At 29.2% G+C, this 14,040-nt stretch overlaps 1 protein-coding gene across 1 annotated transcript; it reads right to left on the bottom strand.

Moving 5' to 3' along the window:
* Positions 1–1,471: 1,471 nt before the first annotated feature.
* LOTGIDRAFT_183824 (hypothetical protein) lies at positions 1,472–12,133 on the bottom strand. Its single transcript, XM_009065420.1, has 4 exons — positions 11,967–12,133; positions 5,192–5,336; positions 1,641–2,140; positions 1,472–1,540 (listed from the first exon to the last, which is right to left on the bottom strand). The coding sequence occupies exons 1-3, from the start codon at positions 12,113–12,115 to the stop codon at positions 1,955–1,957; spliced, it is 480 nt and encodes a 159-aa protein (XP_009063668.1). The 5' UTR covers positions 12,116–12,133; the 3' UTR covers positions 1,472–1,540; positions 1,641–1,954.
* Positions 12,134–14,040: the final 1,907 nt, after the last annotated feature.

Below are 14,040 nucleotides of genomic sequence, written 5' to 3'. Positions count from 1 at the left end.
GCAGAAATTGAGAATGTGGAATGACAAGAAAGCCTTAACCTATCTGAACAAAAAATATTAAAATCCTTTATATAAGTATAATGGGAATGATGATGATTAATTGAATGTTGCTAGTAGAGTGATTATTGTATAAAATGATTAATAATTGACTAGGAGAACTCATATTCCCATTTCTAGAATGTAGGACTAATAAAATATAAAACTAACAAATGGATCTCCAAAATATGTTATGGCTAGTTGTTGATGTTTCTTATTTTTGTCACTGAGCTGGGATGTTTATTCAAATTATCAATCTGACATTTTTGTATTTTGCATTTTTTTGAACAATGATCAATACAAAAACATGAAAAGGCCAAAAAGGTTCCAAAATTAATACCAAGGTAAAATATTTTGTGGCTTCAATCAGACGTTACATCTAAACATTGATTCACATAAAACCGCAAAATGGGTTCTTAAACATTTTAATTTATTTAAAGCCAAATTCAGGGATTCATTGAGAAATGTCATATTCAGAAAAGTAAAGAGAAAATTTTTTTTTAATATAACACTAACTAGCCATAACAGAACAACAAAAACAGGTTATGATATATCAACAAAAAAGCAAAAGAAGTTTTTATAATACAAACATTATGCATATATCACGTTAAGAATTATTTTCAGTAAGCCAATACATTTAAATAAACATTCGCCAAAATTTCAAAAAAATAAAATCATTATTGTCATGGTTTTTGGAGTTGAAATTCTCCTTTTTGACGCACTTGAATAAAGAAAGCACTACTTGTGCCATTATTTTCCAAAATAATTACTATTATGTTATTTATTATGTAGAGAAGGAATAAATAATAAATGACTTAAAAATAAATAACAAAATAACCAATAACTATTTATATCTATATACAAAATACACAATTGCACCAAAAGTAAAGAAAACAAAAAAGAATATTGTACAGAACTATGACTTTATTCAATACTAAGGATTTGCGTTGATCCGCTTGTTAGTATATAATAAGATTATTGACTACAGATATAATATCAATCAATTCTGCCTTCCCTGACTTTTAAAGTCATTTCATAATGACTTAAATTCTTTGGTCATGCTATATTGACTTAGATTTAGTTAATACATGTTATCATTACATGACTTAAATTTGTTACATTGACTTATATTTATCATTTTTTTTATTTAATAATTTGATGACTTTAATAAACTTAGATGTCATTTCCTAAACTTTACATCTGCTTATCTTCAAAAATGACCAGGGAATTTTTAATCTTTATTACAAAAGTTTTTTTCTCAATTTATATCAATAAAATCATATCATTAGAATAAATGAAATATTTTTACATGAAAATAAGATTTTTTTTTAAAAATAAATATTCTTTCATAATCATGACCATCATTTATAGAAATTTCAAATAAAAATAAGCATCTTTATTTTCGAAATTATCATGATCATTATTAAAAAACATTATGATCATTGTTAAAAAACATTATCATGATCATTGTTTAAAAACATTATCATGATCATTGTTTAAAAACATTATCATGATCATTGTTTAAAAACATTATCACGATTATTGTTAAAACACATTATCATGATCATTGTTAAAAAACATTATCATGGAAATTGTTTAAAAACATTATCATGATCATTGTTAAAAAACATTATCATGATCATTGTTAACAAACATTATCATTGTTAAAACACATTATCATGATCATTGTCTAAAAACATTATCATTATTATTGTTAAAACACCTTATCATGATCTTTGTTAAAAAAACATTATCATGATCCATGTGTTATTTTTGATTAAAAAACATCATTGCCATATATCATTTATATATATATAATGAAAAATACAGCGTTTCAAGATAAAAAATACAAATTTGAGTCTTAGGAAATATTTGAACACTTCTGTAGTTTTTTCTGGGTTTTAAAGAGTTTTAAAGATTACACATTTTCAAGTTGTTCCATCCAGTTAGGTGATTTAAAATATTCTGGTAAAGATTCATCTAATCTAGCAATGACTTTATAGATTGCTTTCTTCCAAGAAGGTTCAGCATCCTTTCCACTGATAATAGATCTGAAGAACTCTCTTAAACTACACTGAGCACATCTTCTGAAACTATCTGGCACCTGAAAGGAGATAAAAATAATTGGTTCATTACTTTGTGAAAAATATCATTAAGCAGGGATATTGCAACATACAACAAAAGCCATTTCTAAACCTTTAAATGTGATTTGAAGGCCTAGTTGAAATATTAAAGCAGTTTCCAAGTTTGAGTTATTAAGTCGAGGAAGAGATTCAAAATGGTTGTGAACTTTGTTCATTTGTTATTTCCAAGGAAGAACCATACAAAGTTTTGTATTGTTTATGCACAAATATTCAATTCGTAAAACATCCTATTTCACTGTTGTGCAGCATTGAGGTACAAATAGAATACAGTGTCCAGTATATGGTGCAAATAGGTTCTGTTTTAATATATCTATATCGCTGTACAATTGATATATTGAGCACTATTTTAACAGTAGGAATTCTTTGTAATTGTAAAAATACTTTGATATACATCATATATCAATAGTCCTGCACCATTTATCACACAGCATTTATTCACAGCATAAGGTATTATCTAGCTTTAGCTCAAAAACGCCTATTTAAACTGGCCTTAAACAAATATTTTTGCCCTTTTCACTAAATAAGAAAAATATCCTGTCAAATTGAAAGTATAAAAATGATTCCAGATTGTTTTTTATCGTTTAATATTGTAGAATATCTTCTGAGACATTTGACATAATTATGAGTTTTCCATCAGGCAGTGTTTCTAAATTGATTTATGATTGTCAAGTCTACCAGACAAGTCTATCAATAATGAATGGTGGTAAGATTTATATAGCCAAGATTGAAAACAGGTCTTGACTTTAAACAAACTAACTAATGTCTGGGGCAAAGTTTTATTATGATACTTAATTCAATAATAGAAGTCAATCATGTATGAGAAAAAAAAGATTTATATCACATTTTTTATTTATTATTCAAAGATATTTCAACTAAAAACAGGGCTATATTTTCATATTTCTATTTTTAAGCGCTTTTTGAGAAAAAAACACAAATAACATAAGTCTTTGCTTAATGATTTTAGAATTTTTGGTGAAAATATCAGTATTTGAAGAAATATTGAAATATATGGCTTTAAAATTATTGAGATGACAAAATTTGTTGATAAAGAACTTTCCCAAAATGAAATAAAAAGAAAATTGATAACAGAGAAAAGAAAATTATTATTTTGTTAAAAAATGACATCTTGTAATTTTCCTCTATTTAAAGACATAAAATTACAAATTATTGGAGCTAAAGTATAAATCATAGAAAAATTGTCTTCAAAGCTGGTAGTTTTCATTTATAATGGAGGCTCATTTCTTAGAAAATGTTGACAGTAACACATTGCCTTTCAACCCCAAACCAACTATTATGTTTTTACAAGAAAAATGAAATAATTTCTTGATAATCATCAAATAATGGCAGCTAGCAGGAAAAAAAACACAAGTTGTAATAGATTTCCTTTCAAAAAGACATGTTTTTTGTGTTTGAAATATGAGTTGTAATCATAGCAATTAGAAGCCAGTTAAAAGACTATTCAAATCACAAAGACCAGAATAAGATTTTATAAGGATGACATCTCCCTATAAGTACCTGAATATTATTATTTCTTTAGCCCATGTTTTTAAGTGCATATAAGTGTTCATTGTGAACTCTTTAATGAACACTTTGACACTTGGCTTAACAACTGAAATAACTTTTAATAAAGTATTTCTTATAATTTGGATTTCTTCAGATGTTAATTTAAAAAGGATATTTTAACTAAAGTGAACATTTAAATTTTTTTTTTTGCTTTGATGTTGTTTTTCAAATGTTACTATAATTTCTAAAACTTGGACCAAAATTTTTTTTTGGTGGGTTGATTTGGGTTTTGAATATATAAATAGTCTTCAGAACTACTACATATTCCTTCAAATGTGAAATCTGAAAGTCCAACAGACAACTAATCATTTTAACTTTCAAACAGGGATAATTCTTTACATCCATGGCAAATTTTGATGGTGAGCTGTGATCATTATTACTGATTAGCTTAGCTAAAAAATTTCCCATTTCTGAGACTAAAATAGGATTGGTCAAACGGATGGCAAATGTATCCCCTTTAAATACTAAACAATGTCTTTAGAAAATTTAATTTTTACATTTTTAAATTAATTTTTTAATTTAGTCTACTCCTTATAAAAAAAAGTAAGTGCCTATTGTCTAGTGTATAAATTTATCTAGTTATAAAATCCTAGTGATTACTAGATAATAATGACTTTTTATATAGCTGAAATTCATATGAATATTCAAATTGACAAGACAATTTTAGTAGAGTCCAATGATTTTATAGAAGTAGAAAATAGTCCTGATAGTATATCTATGTAAATTGGCAATGAATCTAGTCATGCATAAAATAACCAACATATTGAAGCCGAGTCATTGAAAAGTTTCAGTTTTTAAGGTCTAGTTTATTATATACCTAATATTCATATATTATTCTGAAATATGTTTTAAGTATATCCGCATGGTATAATATTTAGTTTTGTTTTTTTTAAACTGTTCAAAAAAGTATTTATCCATTTTTATATGCAAAATATGTATCTAAATATAATCTTTTCATTTTGTATGTGAAATTTCTAAATATTCTGAAATTTATCACATAATGCACATTTTTTCAATTTAGGCTGCAACAGTTTTTTTAATAATTATTGTGAGCAGTATATACACACTCAGACAAATTCCACCGATATACAATTTAATTAAAAGTAAATTTTTTCAGCCTCCATTGTAATCTAAAGCGATTGGTATCAAAGTCGTGTTCTGTTGATGTTCATTTTAACCAATCAGAACGAATCACGCACAATCCGTGACTAGTCTATCAATTGTGGGATAGCGAAAGTAGAGCACAATGACTTTCGAAATTTATGACACTGCTGATACTAGCATGTAAAAGTGATTCTGATTGGCAGGAGATTAACACCTGATTGGCTACTAAAAATAGCTTGCAGACGACCTTGGCATAAATCCGATTAGACTACAATGGAGACTGAAAAAAAATATTAATTTAGATTGACCAAAGCCCTGCTTAAAAAATAAAAATGTTAACATACCTCTAATTGATTATTTCTATTATAATGAAGTGTTAAAACTCGGAATAATTCTGAGTCAGTAGATACATGTAATTCTTCAGGATGTTTACAACCCTCGGCTAAAGCTTGTCTGGCATATTTCTCCATTTGAATATAGAAAAATTCCCTGGAATAATAGAAATACGCAACATTATTTAAATGCTAAACTGTTGGCATCATTTAAACTTATTGGTATACCTTTTGTACATTTGCTAAAAAGATGACAGCAATGTGTATTGGGGACACTGATTGCATCAATTTGCACCATTCTAATTTTCTACTGCATTCAGTGTCCACTATACACATACAAAATTTAGAATAACCTCTTTACCATCCCTTTGAGTACTGACCTATTATTCTTACTATGATTAATAAGTTATATTACTTAGAGGTATAAATAATAAGAATGAATCTGAGTATATTAGTCAGAAATAATCCACTCCAGTGTTATCAAGAGACATCATTCAATATTGTCAAGACACATTATCAAATATAAAGTGATGTATGGATGCATTATATAGCAGACATGCCTCAGAGACTTGGTTACAACTTAACACACAACATCTCACAATTTATACTGGCATTTGTCAATCCTTGAATATGAATGGTGAAATTGGGAGACTGTAGAAAGGTCAATAAGACTAGTGAGAGAAGACAAAGAGAGTAAAAGTCAAGTAGTTAATATCAGTTATTGCTTTATTTGTCAGATATTAATATCAAATCTCCCTCAATTAGCTTAGTTTCCCCCTAAGATAACTAATTTACGCTGGCTGTCTGCTGGATATTCCCTAGGACAGTACCCTAGACTGTCTGTAGAACATGGGATATTTTATAATGACATTTAGATGATAAGTACTAACTAAATCTGATATAAAGCCTACAAGTTTTCCTCCATATGTTCCTTACTGAGTCCACAATACTAATAAAGCATTTTAGTTCAGTTGACTCTCTAAAAAAGAAGGTTAAGTTAACAACTGCAGACACAGAGAGATATGTGCTGTTACTTTGACTAAAATTGTTCAATGGTGATAAATTAAAATACAGAGAGTCCCATTAATGCCCTTACTCACTCAAGGGTTAACTCAACTGAGGGAAGCACTTCAAAACAATAGAAATAAGTACAGGAAGTAGAAATAATAATTTAGTCTGTGTGAGAATCAAATGATTTGGGGCAAGAATTAACCTCAATTATAAAAGGCAAGTAATTTCCTCTAGAAATACTTGATTATACATGATAGCTGTTTAGGCCAAGTTATGATTATAGACCACCATTGTGAGCATTAAAAATTGTATTGAGTAATTATACAGGCATATGACTTTAACTTAATTTTAATTTGTGGGGAACCTTGGTGAGTTTGATCTCAGCAAATGTCAAAATATTGAGTTTTCTACCTGATTTCTTACTGTCAGTGATGCCAAATGATCAGAAAAAGCATTTAAGAAATGTTGCCATTACTACAAAACTTGTGTAGCTAACGTATCAAAATGTTCCTCATTGCACACTGCACCACATTAAAAATTTCTAATTGGAGTTAAAATGTCAACATGAAGACAGCAATCTCATTGCTCAGGAGCAAATTCTCACTACAATTTACGCTTCAGTTAATGGGTAGAAAAATTGAATCGATGTTATTCTAACTTTTAAAATTTCATTCATGGAATAAAAATAGTAAATGTTTTTGTAAATCTATGTGAATGGAGCTTTAAAAACAATAAAATATCTACTGTTTCCCAAGTCCTCTTTATAACAATTATATACTACTTAACACTGCAGTTCATACAAGGAAGGGATATTAAGAATAGTCAATTGAGTCAGTTTGAGGCCTGGGAATTTCATCTTTGACATTTAAAGTTCCTTTCTGCCATTTGCCTTCAATCTATATAATGAAACAGTAGAGGTAATAAGCTCCCCTATCTCCAACATTAACTGCTTCCGAATGTTAAGTTTATGTTAATCGGCAAATTATTCTCCTCTTAGAAAGAATTATGATTATTGCTTCCAACAAATTATTGTCAATTATGTAGAAAGTTGGTGGCGTCCTAATTTATTGTTTGTTTCTCACCATATATCAAGAGATAAGTTCTCTAAATGTCAAGCTAAGTACCTAGACATCATAGACCAGTTTCTGAATGCCATTTTTGACAAATATGGGAAAAGAATTATTTTGTATTCCTCTGTTGATAGTTTGATATAAGAAAAAATTAACATCTATCTCACACGGGACAAATTTGTAATTTGTAAGGATTAGGTTTTCGCCTTTGCATTAAAAATCATATGTCACCATACAAGTCAAATGGTAAATACAATAGTGACATCACAAACTGGTCAAGTTTTTTCTAGAATAGGAGATGTTGGCCAAATCGGAATACTTTGCAAATCGGAGGTTAGAAGTAAGATCTTCTCCCAAGACCATAATAACCATTTTTTCCCGCCTTTTATATCTCAAATGGTATTTTACCCACGTCAAGGCCTACAGGTTAAAAACAACGTAATAATTGTTGGCCAAGTGATATTGTTTGATAAATATTACCAAAATATTTCTATATATTATGAGAAATTTTTAGAGTCAAGATTGGCATATTGAATTAAATTCAAGTAAACTAACTCATAACAAATTGTTAGATATTTATTGTTTTGAGAAATTTTTAGATTGCTCTACTTATGAATCAATCTCCATAGGCTCAACTTTACCCATGCTTTTGTCTATTTTTTCTGGAACCTCATGATATCAGTATGTGATTGAGCTTGTCAATCCATCATTTTAAACAAAACTTAAAAATTATTAGCTATGTAGACTCTGCGAAGGAATGAATTAACAAACCTAGATGCATATTAACAGATCTTCAAGAAAAATTCGCAGGCCTAGTCCGACACAATTCTGCACAAATTCCATAGTTTTTAGTGGTGCATGAGCTCTTAGTTTGAAATCAATGCTCCGACATCGGATAAACCTAGGCTGTGCTCTTTAAAGATCCTTCGGGAGTTGGAAATCGAAATATAGCAGGCCAATGCCCCTGTCCTCTCAAAATGTCCCTTATCTGCATGGCCTTGCCCGTTTACATCAGCCCACATGATCCAAAAAAGTAGGACGTAAAACTCATTTGAAATCAATGCGAGTGTCACGTCATTCAAGAGTTTGTAAAATAGAAGGTCTAATTTTAGGCCGATTAAAAAAAAATTGTCCTTTCTTCTCTCATAGACAATAATTTTATATGTATGTCAATTAAATAGTTTTTATCAGAATATTCTAGACATAAATTATCTGTCAACACTAGATCTGAAATTCTATACTTGGCATAACAGCTTGCAGTTAAGTGGAAGAACGCCACAATGTGTTTCGATCTCACTTAGTGATATGAAAACTGTAGGAAATCAGTCAAAAGGAATAATAAGATAATAGTGCGAATCTATGAATATAAGGCCGAGATATTTTTTTCTGTGTTTGAGTTCCAAGCAATTTTTTTTTTGTGAGCGCCGAATAAGTAATATTCTGATTGTTGGCACCGATCAGTTAGCTGTCGTTAAATGTAATTGATTCTCAATCAAAAGTCATTGAAGTCTAGTCAGTGTTGTTTTTTGTTAGGTTTGTATTGGTTAAAAAAAAGTTTACATTTTTTGTTGAGAGTTGATTTACAGTGTAATCATCAAACCTATTATAATTAACAAACAACTATGAAATTAATTCATAAGTTGATCATGGGTAATGTTTTCCCAAGCGTTATTAAATGTGGCTTGTTTCGATATTAATCAATTACATAACGATTATGCTTCTCCGATTAATCGATTATTACTTTCTTCCAATTGCTATTCATTTAACAGAGTTGAAGGGTTCGATTCTGATTTTTTAAGTGTAATACTTGTTGACTTGGGAGGTTTTACGCCATTTTCTTTGCCACCAAAATTGACATAAATGGATTCCACATTTTAAAAAGATTTCCTATGTACATCTAAAAGTATCTTATTATTAGAGTAGAATAAAAAAAAACTGAAAATCCTGCTGCGTTTTAAGCATGTTTAAGATGTCCAAACAGTTGAAGTCAAAAAGATAAGCTGTCCTGGCAAAATTTCCCTCACTGCATACAGCATAGTACTGCATTGTTGTGAACAAGTTTCCCTCATTGGTAGTGCCACGTAAAGAACATTTCATTTTATTTCTTCAGACACTAATATATTTTAGTTTGGCCTTAATTCATATATAATGAAACCTACACATCTTGCTCGTTATTCAGTTCTTATTGTTTTTCTGATAAAAGCTGATTGCTGAGCTGATAACTTTTACTTATTATAACTGTTGAATATTAATATTACAAAAAGATATGACACATTTCTACCTCTATTAGTTTTTGTATTTTAATTAAAATGCTCTTTTTTTATTCAAATACCTCAATGTCTCAATTTCTGTTGCTTTTTTTAACCAGACATGTCTGATTGACGTTTCAAAATGTCTTAAAGGTCATGGGTGTATATTTTTTCTGCCATCAAGTAATAAACAAAAATTGGTGTAATATCTATATAAAATTTAAAACCGTGTAATAACATGTTTCAGGTTCTGTTTTCAAATTTCTCAATCACTGTACAATTGATGTATTAAGCAATATTTCAAAATGGAATATATTTTGTTATTGTAAAATTTAAACCATTTGGAACGAAGTCAAGCGAGGACTGGTAAATACAGTAAAATCAAAAGCCCTGCATAAGATTTGGATGCATGTATCATTTGAATAAGTTTTAATAAGAATTTAAAAAAAGCCCTTGTCAGTAATCAAAAGAATTTGCAACGTGCATAACTTTAAATTAAAATCTTCCTCCCGCAAATAAAAGGTATTTTAAAAAAAAATTTAGAAAAATTTCTGCAAGGAACATTTGACAGACAGTGGTTTAGATGGTGTAGCCAAAGAGGGCAGTTCTCTAAATACAAGGGTGTAAACACATTTAATCAAGTATTAACAAATACTTGTAATGTCAACGAAGCATAATCCCTTCGTACTGTGTACATTGGCTTGAAATTAGCTTGATATCCCACACAAGATCTGTCGAGGTCTTCATTTCAATGACATTTATTTCATGTTCGGGATAAAAATTAACTTCCCAAGAAAGCTAATAAGTAAGAGTGAAAAGATGGTAAATATCTAATAGTGTCAAGCCCTAATGTACACTTGTCGTCAACCCAACATGGCCTTTCAGTACATAAAGATAATCGGACAATATGTTGATTAGCTTTCACAATATAGAGTGAAATAGGTTGTGTTTGTTTCGTGTTACCCAATGTCTTGGCATCATATAAATTACATGTATATACTTAATCCTTCATCTACTTATATTCACTTGTCTTATGTAGTAATCTGTAAGTACTTTTTGAATAAATATACCAGAAGGTCACAATATATGAACCTTAAGAATTTTATGCAGTTTATATCATCTGGGTGTATTCTTACATAGGATTTCAAATGTGGATATGTCAAAATATGAACATGGTGTTTTTTTTTCTAAAATTTGTAGAACCATGACAGTGGAATTCAAAAAATTAGTGGACAATCATTGGTTTGAGTGGTCTAAAATTTAAGGAACTGTTATTATGGTAAAACACCAGCAAATTGCCAATGACATGTGTAGATGTTAATATGTTAAAGTGTTAGGATGCCATGATAAAAAATGGTTGCCATCTGCCAGACTTGTCAGTACTACCGTCTGACTCAGACTTTTAAGCAAGTGCACCCAATTACCTAACAGAGACTTCCTTAACAAAGGGTGTTTTTAAATAGTATTTTCTTGTACTCCATGACGTCAAGAATAGTAAATGTGTGGTATGCATAAATTAAGTGGTAAACTAGTACCTACAATAATACTAATAGAGTACTATTTTGGCTGATGTTTTAAACTATGACAAAGTAAAATAAACATTGTAGTTTTCACTATCTGTGGTAGTGACATCATTGTTATATGTATTACTTATTCTAATGCTGAAAAATTCTAGCTGGAAATGCTATGTTCCAGGCATTTTTGTTTTGGCAGTTATGGCTGTTCCCATATAATGAATTTTTTTCTAATTCATTGCATTCCTGGAAGTATGCTGCATAGTAGCAAATTCATCAAAGAATGCCACGCAAGTTACATGCATTTTGGGTATAGCACTTTTATTCATCACTTCAAAGAACTGAAATCCAAGCTTCCAAGGAACCCACATCTTTTTTCACTTTGAATGCTAATTTCAAAAGCCTAACAGTTACAAAGTACATAACTAGATTAGAAACTATGTTTCGAACTCATTTCTTAATCTTATTGCAGCTGCAGAAATTATTGTAATTCAAAAATTAGATCTTTGACTTGAACTTATAAGACACACATGTGAAATTATATTATTATTAATTCAAATGCCAAACTCATTTCTTTCCTTCATATTACACGTTATATTTGTTAAAAATACAAAATTTGGAATACTCCTGAAAGGGAATTAGTCTTTTTTTCCTAATATGATAGAAAAAATTCTTAAAAAATCTGTAAGGAATTTCCAAAAAAATAATACTAATTCCTCTATCATCTGATAATATATCACTTTTCAAAAATATTTTACGAGAATAATTATAAGTCATCACATAAAAATTTAGTGACTCTGAACAAGTCTTGGATTCTCAGAAAATTGGTACCTATAATCCAGGATGATATGTTTCCAGATATTTCGCAAAGATGAGACTGGATTCTTATCCTTAGATATTTTTGGAAATCAACCCCTGTGTTATAGATTAAAAGTGAACTTACCTAAAATTGCTGAACCACTTGACAAGTTGTGCTGTATTATTTTTGTTGAATTTAATGTCAGGGAAGTAGACTTTAAGAATTGATGAACTTGGATACCTCACATAGAAAAACATCAACTTGGCTTTTCTCAGATGCATTGGTGACAACATAGCTGTGTATTTAGGAGTTAAGATAAATACATATATAATGTTAAAAACTAAAAATAAAACAGGAAATTACAATATTTTTGCAAAATTAATTAGTCTTGATATCATACGATTAGTAAAAAAAATATTTTTTGTGGATAGAGAAGTGTTTATTTTTTTCTGAAAAATGTTATTTTGTTATGAAAAAGAGGTTATTTTGTATGAAAAAGAGGTTATTATGTTATGAAAAAGAGGTTATTTTGTTCTGGAAGTTGTTTATTTTGTTATGAAAAAATATTTATTTTGTGCTGCAGAATGTTTATTTGGTTCTGAGAAATGTTTATTTTGTGCTGAAAAATGTTTATTTTGTGCTGAAAAATGTTTTTTTTTTTTGTGCTGAAAAATGTTTTTTTTGTTCTAAAAAATGTTTATTTTGTTCTGATTTTTGAAACTTGATCCAGAATCTGTCTTTTCCTCTCTGAGAAACAACAATGAATAAAAATTAACACTTAAGAGGATGATCACTGGATCTATTACAAACAGGTCATTTTAATACTATTTGATACAGGGAAGATAAACACTTGTTTGAGTGAGCACTCAATACACTCAAATACAATGCACAGAGAAATATAAAGTGTTTATTTGATACAGGAAAGATATAAGACTACTTTGACTTGGGAATAACACTCGTACGAGTGGCAAAAAAGCTTTCATCTTCCTGATATATGAATCTAGTTGAAATTTTCATATGATATAGTAGAAATTGAGTGATACTCTCTCAAGTAGCACTCATTACTTTAAACAATAGAACTTCAACAGAAATATTATTCAAATGATCAGACAAGGAACAAATCTACCAGTTCCTTTTCCTCTCATTACTTAAAAGTAATTATACTTCCTAGAGTGTCTAACTTGCTTCCCTTTGTTCAAGCAAAAAATAGACAGTGTGAAAATTCACATTGATAGCAATGAAGGAAATTTGGACTGTATTTTTTTATATTTTCTTGCAAGTTTTTTTTTTTGATTCCCAACTGGAATAAAAATACCAAGTTAGCATTATTAGCTATAGGAACTTTAAGAAAAGATGACCGGTTGGCTGGTCAACAACTTTCCACAGTTATTTCACATTAAGGCCACTGACGGACGATGGAATGTTCAGACCCCTAATAACAGGCAAAAGTAACATCACCCCTTGATAAAGTTTAACAATCACCAGTAACATATATTTTATCTGTTGCCTTCCAGTCCATTTTACATTGACTTTCTCTCATATCTTTACTAATATAAGTATTTGAAAATAAGGATATTATAGTATATCTACAATATAAATCATACAGATACATTATACCATTTAAGAGATTATTTTCTCACTATCTCTAATGATATTAAAAATATTCACGCATTAAAATTCATGACGAATTTAAAGATCATTAATAGCGCAAATCTGAAATCAGTTTTTATTATTATTCAAATGAGTTTTAGGTGTGTTATTCATCATTTCACTCACACAATTTCCCTATTGATGGAAGTAGAAAAAAGGGTTTGTGATACTTTGTGATTAAGTCAATATTCTTGTGAAAACATTAAATACTGTAATTACTTATAATGATGCTACCAAATGTTACCACTTTAGAATATTTAAAATAAATGATTGATAAAACCGGATCATGGCGGCATGTCTTGTCTCTTTTAATGGCTGATGTCCTAGATATTAATTCTAAATGTAATTCTTTATTCTTATATGGCGTGCCACTTTGGGTAGCTACTTTTTGCCAAACTCCCTGCCTCTTGCTTCGAATATGTTGTATCTAAAAATTTCAATGTATTTTTATATTTTGAAATTATGCCAATAAAGCAAAAGATTTTGGTCTTATATTCATATATGCTTTCAACATGGGTTTACAATTTTTGAAAATTTTGTTAATCTTGCTTTTCAGAAATTCTTATCC

The sequence above is a fragment of the Lottia gigantea genome (assembly GCF_000327385.1).
Source record: "Lottia gigantea unplaced genomic scaffold LOTGIsca_7, whole genome shotgun sequence".
In the NCBI taxonomy this organism is placed as follows: Eukaryota; Metazoa; Mollusca; class Gastropoda; family Lottiidae; genus Lottia; species Lottia gigantea.
This window is presented reverse-complemented; position numbering and strand designations above follow the sequence as displayed.